Here is a 7,941-nt window from a genome sequence, read left to right as displayed (position 1 = left end):
TGTTCTATAACAAACCTAAAATCAGGCCTTTGTGTGGCTAAAATTTATGGTGATTATTATACTGTACACCAGTGAGTTGGTATCTGCAGAAGTGGCTTTAGAAGCCAATACATTTGAGTGTTGAGCAATGTTGGAAGCCGCGCAGGACCCGGATCCCCGGCGGGGGGAGTGAGAAACAGAAGCCAAACCAATATGGTTGAATAAATGAACTCCGATTTATTAGCAGTCCAAAGGCACTTATATAGTATACCAGCTTGTTAGCTCCTAAGTGCCTTAAAGCTTATCAAGAGACATTTCTATTTCTACATAATTGGACTACGTTGGCAGTTTTCCACAGTCTTGTTATGATTGTTAAGAATTTTGTGCTTGCCTCCCGGATCACTCCCAGATAGCACATCTGCAAGTTCTTTACTCCCTGTATTTTCTCAGGCCGAAACTGTTTACTTTCACACAGGGACTTTCCCATGGAAAATGTCTCTCACACACACAAGCCCAAAAACCTCCAGCCCAATAGCTTGCACAGTTCTTTTATTGATCCCAATAATTCTATTCCCCAACAGAGCATCACTTTAAATGCATCTGTTCATATTTTCTGGTACTTTGGGGGTTTTTGTGTGGGGGTGGTGCTTTGAGGTTTTTTCCTCCCCTCTTTTAGAGCAGCTTGTGTATTCCTGTAGCATTATAGTGTTAGCACTGCAGTGTGGTCTACCACCGCCACGGTTGTGTTTTTTACCATCTCAGTAGCTGATGTTAGGTGAGCCCTATATATAGATTTGTGACAAAATGGGGGCAGACACTGAAGGAGTTCTCTGTGCGTGCTCACCACGGGAGGCAATACAAAATGTTTTAAGGAGCTGGGTACTCACCTAGTGACTCCTCCTGTGCTAAGTATAAAGTGTTACACATATTAACACAAATTTCTTAGGGCTTTTTCTCCTCGGTTGTATTTTCAATTAAAAATATCTGCTCTTTTGGTAAGAGTAGACACTTGAAAGTCTGTTGCGTTTGATCAAATTCTGAGTGAAACCAGCCAATTCCAGGCTGCTGCTGCGCTCTCTGCCCTGCAGTTCCCTCCCATTTAGTTGACAGGGAAGATGAGCCTCTTCCTCAGTGTGAAACTGGGCTGTGGCATCTGCTTCTTTGCATCCCGCTCACAAGATTTTCTGCTCACTTCTTGATTTACCGCTGTCAGGATAGTGAGAACATCTTCCCCTCTGCAAAGACATGAGTACAGTTTGTATTACAGGCAGTTAACATCAGCAAAATAACAACATTCTCACTATCTTAATATATACCAGTGCTAACAGCTCCAGTTTTTAATAAGCTTCAGCACTTCCCTGAGTTGCTTTGAACAGTCCGCATGGTGTTGCTCTGTCCTACATTACTGTTTGCACTCTGAGTGAGCATTCCCACTCCCTATCATCTACCTTTGCATCTACATCAAGTCCCTGTCAACCAGAAGGAAAACTGAGGTGTTGCCAAAAATAAGCTTATGGAAACATAAGTACCGAGGACAGCTGTATTCCAGGTGCTGGCACAGGGCCTGTATGTACCAGGTTCCCTCCCTGGGACTTCTGTAGGAGACGTAATCCTGCAGGGTCGCCATGCCCAGGAGGAAGTCTGCCTCTGCAGGGATGCAGTCGAGCTGAAACCTCGCATCTCGCTCTACAGAAGAATCTTGCTCTCCAGAATCTGTTTCGATGGTCACACCTTTATGGAAAGCATCACCTTGGCAGGCCTGAATAAAAAAAACTTTCGGTTTTCCAGCAAGTGAGTTGCAATTCTGTACAGTGAAAGAAGTGGTCAGTTCCCGGATAGGTACTTCCTGCCCATCAACACCATATATAATGCCTTTTTTCCCATGAGACAGGATACAGCAAACAAAACAGTCCTTGTCTTCATGGTCTTCATTCCGGAAGTTGTTCACAGTCTTACGGATTTCTTCTGCAGTGAGGTCTCTATATTCTTCTACTCTAAAATGAAGCTTGTTAAAGACATTCCTCAGAGCCTCTGGAAAGCAAACAGAAGGGAAATTGGAGACATTTCATTATATGAAAGTTGGACTCTGCAATTGCAGATTGCATTTCTAGACATAATTGGTCATCTGCTACACGACTACATCCATGCAGTTATATTCCTAGTCCGAAAATCCTCTAGTAGTCTAATCACTGATCATATCTCTACTGAGTTCCCTTAACTGTCATTAAAAGGCTTTCTTGCCATCGTGCCTTTTCTGCCTGGAAAGCATGCAGAACTATTAAGAAAGCCGTATCTCTTTTCCCCACCCACTTTACAGCTAGTCCCTTCATCTCTCAAAAGGTGTTGGACAGTGCAGTTGCTTTACCCAGGAGGAGAGCACAACTGATTTGGGTGGTACCCATGTCACAGGAGGAGAAACCTTGTGCTCTGACTTTGAACTAAAGGTGTAGTTCAGTTCAGTGAGGGAAGACCCATTGCTGGATTTCTCTCTTGGCAGAGACACTGCAAATACACTGATCTGAGAGACCCTAGGACCCACCATGAGCTCTGCTGCTGTACGACAGCCTGCTAAAATCAGGGCCCCTGAGTGCCAACATCCTCCCTTTTTTTAAGTTGGATGTTAAACAATGCCCATGTCTGGTTCAGCAGCAGACGTTTCCAATTCTGCATATTTTAGAATTAGCATGCATAAGGCTGATGCAAAGCTAGCCTAGCTTGTAAAGTCCAGGCTCAGGGTGCTGGTTAAGGTTGCAGTAACCTCATTAGAACTGCAAAACGCTAGTGAATTGTTCAGTGTTGGGCACTAAAAACTTGATGAGTTGATTAGGGTGTGTCAGCACGGTAAACGGCTGACTGAGCCACTACAACAAAAGTATCCTAGAAAGGGAAGATTGAAATTTAGACCTTTAGGAAGAGAAGCAAGGTTTCTGTTTTTAAAGATTCACAAACTCATCCTTAACATTCACTGTACCTGCATCCACGTCTGTACCATTCCGATCCTTCATGTGTTTGTGTTCCAGCACTCCTTCCCTAGCTTTTGCAAAATTGTGATTATTCAGGATCAGGCACACTCCACAGGGTCGGCTGGTCATTTTGTAAGCTTCAAGCAGCTGAAAAGAAAGACTCCTGGTGAAACTTCTGCACTGTCCTCCAGGTGCTCCTCAGCCGCTGGGAGTGGCACAGCAGGGTACAGAGCCAGATGGCCTCCTGTCCAGGCAGCTCTCCCTGAACAGTTTTGCTCCCAGGGCCTGGCAGTGCCCTGCCCCACTGCCTTTGGCAGTCTATGCAGGACAGCACCCTGCTGGACAACCAAAGTCAGGCTCAGCCCACACAGGGTGCTCTGTTCACTCTCATCTCCATGCCAAGCCAGCTGCCTAATTCCTGGTACCATAAACTCAGCCTACCTTGCTACCCCCCCCCCTTGTAGATGTTTCTGAAGTACAACACTGCAGCAGCTGTGCTGGTGACAAAGCTTCAGAATAAAGGATGCAGAGTTGTGCATTTTTCTTTTTCTAGACAGTGTTTTTAACAGCCAGTCTTAGAAATGGACGGGTGAGCTCTTCTAAGACAAAATGATGATGTTTCTAAGAAACTAACTAACTTACCTGGGAAGAATCATTAAAATTGCCAGGAAGATAGGGTGCTACAGATGACACCAGATGCCCCCCAGAGCCTCCTGTACTGCCCCTCTCTTCCTCTGTGATAAGCATCTCTTCTTGGCCTGCAAAGCATTCATGATTACTCCTGTACAATAACTACACAACACCTCAACAACAACTATGGGGAAGAGGCTGTTTTGTTCTGTTTTACCAAATAGGTTTAATCCATCTTCAATTCTGTTCCACAGGCTGATGTTAATTTTTTCACAGAGACTCTTCAGCATACTTAGGTTGTCTTTTCCCAGAAGGCCCTTCTTTTCCATCTCAGTGAGAATGTCGAGCATTGTCTGGGTAATCAGAAAGGCAGTTTGCTCTTAGTGCACCTCCATGCTGCCACTGGAAGTGAAGTTGCAGCAAATGCACCTAAGCTTTAATGTACTGACAGCATATGCGACCCACACAGTCAATCCAGCTGACTGGGAGCTCAGTTGAGACCCCAGCTGAGCCAGTTAATCCTAGTTCTACAAAACCTACAAGTACTGTTAAGTACCAGTATCTCAAAACATACTCAATTCCTTTCTGTAGCTCAGAGGTGCCAAGATCTAATTACAATCTAACCCAGGACATCTAACAGTGGTCATACAGGAATATATAACAACATTTTTAATTATTGCTTTCATTCAGCTTTCAGTGGCTATCTTGTGCACTTAACTGAAACACAAGAATCACTGCAGTGACCATATTAAGCACTGGCAAAAAGGGTATAACCTCATGGTGGTGTGGAGATCACTCTGAAGCAAAAGGGGACCCAAGGGACAGAAACTCATCAAAGAGTGAGTAGCAGAGCACAGTGGTCACCCCAAGAATTTACTAGAACAGCTATCACAGTCTCCACTCTAACAAAAGAAGGAAAATCCTCAAAACTTTTATTAGACAGAACAAAGTACCCAGGAGTCAGAACTGCAGGCTAGGACAGCATAAAAGCACTGGATCTCCTGCAAGGCTACTTGTAAATTCCAAGCTCATTGGCCTTAACCTTGAGAAGGACCTGTTGCTTAGGTCTGTATTTTCTGCATTAAAAATAAAAAGAAAATCATAAAATAATACCCACAGTGGGTGACTTTCTGTATTTGATAATGACTTAGAAAGAAGAAAAAAAAAAAAGTCTGTTGGGCAAGATAAGTGAACGTGCTCATCAGTTTTTTGTTGATTAAAGCCACTGAGTACCCTGACCCCCGTGGGGTGCTTGGATGTGATGGCCTCAGTCCCTGGCACTCCTGGCACAGCTGGCTGTGACACAGCTGCAAAAGCTGTGCCCAACACCAGCCCAAACAAGTCCCATATGCACGCAGGGGCACTCTTTTTCTTGTGTTTTCACCGTAAGAGCGATGCCATAAAGAAGAGTGACGCTCATTCCCCCATGAGTAACCCAACAGCCTCTGTGGATTATAGTAATAATTTTTAAAACGTATTAAAGAGATGCTTACAGTCTCACGGGTTAGCTTGCTTTTTGGTAAATCTTTGACCAAAAGTAACTTGAAAGACATCAGCTCATCTTCGGTGATATCTTCAGACAACTGAAAGAGCAAGTATCTAGAGAAAGAAGTGGAGGGGGTTGTTTCATCGTGTTTCCGAGCACAATTTAACTCCGTATTATTGCACTGCCCCTTTCGTCTACTGTCCCCCCAGCTCATATTCCCCCTTTTTTTCCGTTTTAGATGGAGGACACAAGTCCCAGGACAACCTGAAGTCAAACCCTTTTCAGCTTCAATTAAACAGATCTCAGTTCTCCTGCAGTGAAAGCCACGCCGAAGCTCTGGGGAGCTGCAAGCACAGCCCCGTGTCCTCCCTTCTGTCGGGCTGCAATCGCGCCTCTCCGTAGGGCCTGCTCCCGCTTTCTCTTGGAAGCCGCTTGCGCGCTTCCAGCCCTCAGCCTTGTTCAGGGGAGGTGACAGAATGGGGCGGGCAGCCGGTCCCGCAGCGCCGCCCGGGCCGGCCCAGCCCGGCGCCCTCACTCACCTGAGGGGCGGCACCCGCGCCCTGCCCGGCACCCGCAGCTCCCTCTCCACCTGCTCCCGGCTGGAGCCCAGGTGGGCAACCAGGAGGTCGATCCGCCCGATGCGGTAGAGCAGCTCCCTGAGGAAGGCCAGGTTCCCCGCCTCCAGCACGCCCTTCTCCTGCAGCGCTTCGAACAAGGCGTGCGGGCTCCGAGCGGCTTCCAGCCTCCTCCTGGGGACGTGCTCCCGGCTGAGGAACTTGAGCGCCGCCAGCTCGGCCTCGCTCAGCTCGTAGCTGACCGCCAGCAGCAGGGGCAGCTCCATGGCCGCGCCACAGCCGCGCAGGACGGAGAGCGCTCCCCGCCGCCACCGGAGGCGGGGCCCGACCCGGGGCGGTGCTTGCCCCTGGATTGAACTTCCGGAGGCCCGTGGGGCGTGGTCCGTGTCGGGGCCTGTCTGCTCGCGTTTGCCGCTGCTCTCGAGCCCGTTCTTGAGCAAACCGAATCTGCTAGTGCGGATGCAAAGGTCTCCCTCTGCCCGGGCTTTTCTTGCAGTCGCCTCTCGCCGCTTCCCAGGCACTCACAAACCACTGCTACTTTAATTCAAGGAGAAGGAAGCTTTTATAATACCATTAATTCGCCTTCCTCCTTGCGAGCCTTCTGGGCTGCTGTCCGAAAAGGCAGCACACTCCCTGCCGGCGTTCGGCCCCTAACAGCCACCAGCCATGGAATACAGCTCCCTTCCCACCCGTCCCACATCTGCTGAACACAGTTCTACCAACGGGAGCAGGCACTGCGCCATGGCATAGGGCCCTGGGATGCTGCACCACCTCCACGACACCTTCTGGTGCAGCACTATGGATAGATGGTATTTCACAATAGCAGGGGAGAGATTTTACCAACTGGAACTTCATCCTTCTGAAAACGAACCTTAACACCTTAATGCTCACTTTGAACCAGAGAGTGACCCTCAGCGTATCCATACTCTCCAATAAAGAACCAGTGTTCTTGCTAAGCACTGATTTGAAACCAGCATCTCTTCCTTCCAGAAAAATCCAGTAAAAACCAGTTTAACAAAATACTAAATAGAAATCTGTACATTTTTATCACAGAAATGCCTTATCAATGTTCAAAGCCCTATGCAAGATACTTGGTTACTACATGCATGGCAAGTTGGGTCAAAGGTGGAAGGAATCCAAAGAGCAAGGCACTTTTCAACAAGTTGAAAGCTGACATATCCCCAAGACATGTTAGATCTTCCTAGCAAAGAGACTGAAGGAAGTATGGATCCATCTTTGCACTCACATACCTGGACCAATCAGGCCTAAATGCAAAGTGGCTACACATACAAAACTAACATAGAAGACTTAGGCCAAGCTCAGAAGACGTGTCCAGGATAACATTCCGCCTAGCTAGGAATGTATGGTTGGCATCCACAAGAGTCAGCCACGTTTGGGGCCTGGGGAGTTCCAGTGGCTGTCAATAACAGAACAGAGTGACAAGCAAAGGCACACTTACAGAAAGCACACACATAAATTAATATCTGGGAATTCCCAAAGTTTTCACTTATACTTTTTAGCACATTGCAAAGGAGTCATTGCAGATCAAACATGCCATTCTCTGTTCATAACTTGAAATATCTCTAGTTGAAAAGAGGCAGATTTGAATAATTTCTGAGAGATTGTGCCCATGTTATTTAGGGGTCAGAATAAAAAGGCTGACCAGCAAGGGCTGAACACTCAATACCTCTGGAGAAAAATGTAGCACTAGACACCCTGCTGTAATAATACCCTTAATGGCATGTATTTTGTTTCCACCTCTCCCTGGTCTTCAAATTACCTGCAGGAGATCTTAAGAGATTACAGAAACAGCCAACAGTTCAACCAATCTAAACTCATCAGCGCCTGAATTTGCACTGCTTTGAGAACTGAGCGAAGCCTCACACAGGTGGTGGGAATACTCGCCCAACGGGAGAAGGTGGCAGCCAGCTGAACACAGGTAGGCTCCTCACACATGCTGCCAGCCCATCCCAAGAGCAGCACATTTACAAATCATCCTAAAACCATTTGGGTGGAGAGAAAAACAAACTTCCCCCAGGAGGTGGGCATAAAGAGCTCTTGGGGAAACTGCTGTTAAAGTGAAAGAATAAGTAGCAAAATGTGAGTGACTGGGCAAGGATTCATGCCGCTGGACAAAATTATTTCTTCTTCTTCAGCTAACAGTCCTCCCCAACTCTTTTAAGTGTTTTCCTTTTCATATAGCACCACTCTGATCTTGCCTGCTTTCAGTTTAAGTCTGCAGGACTTGAACTCACCAACTTTTCCTTCCTACCAGACTTCAGCCTCCATTTTGTGGTGGCAGAGCTCC

The 7,941-nt window shown here is 47.0% G+C and overlaps 1 protein-coding gene across 1 annotated transcript; it reads right to left on the bottom strand.

The window, feature by feature from the left end:
- Window positions 1–193: 193 nt before the first annotated feature.
- On the bottom strand, window positions 194–5,965 carry LOC138113624 (caspase-8-like). Its single transcript, XM_069022158.1, has 7 exons — window positions 5,598–5,965; window positions 5,066–5,171; window positions 3,790–3,925; window positions 3,585–3,700; window positions 2,951–3,089; window positions 1,509–2,010; window positions 194–1,214 (listed from the first exon to the last, which is right to left on the bottom strand). The coding sequence occupies exons 1-7, from the start codon at window positions 5,897–5,899 to the stop codon at window positions 1,079–1,081; spliced, it is 1,437 nt and encodes a 478-aa protein (XP_068878259.1). The 5' UTR covers window positions 5,900–5,965; the 3' UTR covers window positions 194–1,078.
- Window positions 5,966–7,941: the final 1,976 nt, after the last annotated feature.

This window comes from Aphelocoma coerulescens, chromosome 7 (assembly GCF_041296385.1).
Source record: "Aphelocoma coerulescens isolate FSJ_1873_10779 chromosome 7, UR_Acoe_1.0, whole genome shotgun sequence".
Classification (NCBI taxonomy): domain Eukaryota; kingdom Metazoa; phylum Chordata; class Aves; order Passeriformes; family Corvidae; genus Aphelocoma; species Aphelocoma coerulescens.
The sequence above is the reverse complement of the archived record's forward strand: the minus strand, read 5'-3'. Positions and strand labels throughout refer to the sequence as shown.

Bases quoted from the DNA above. Each gene is read 5' to 3' on its own strand.
- LOC138113624 (XM_069022158.1), bottom strand. From the start codon at position 5,899: ATGGAGCTGCCCCTGCTGCTGGCGGTCAGCTACGAGCTGAGCGAGGCC. The intron at 3,090-3,584 runs GTAAGTTAGTTA...CTTTCTTTTCAG, and splicing joins ATTTTAATGATTCTTCCCAG to CTGCTTGAAGCTTACAAAAT. The intron at 1,215-1,508 runs GTACTTATGTTT...ATGTCTTTGCAG, and splicing joins CTGGAATACAGCTGTCCTCG to AGGGGAAGATGTTCTCACTA.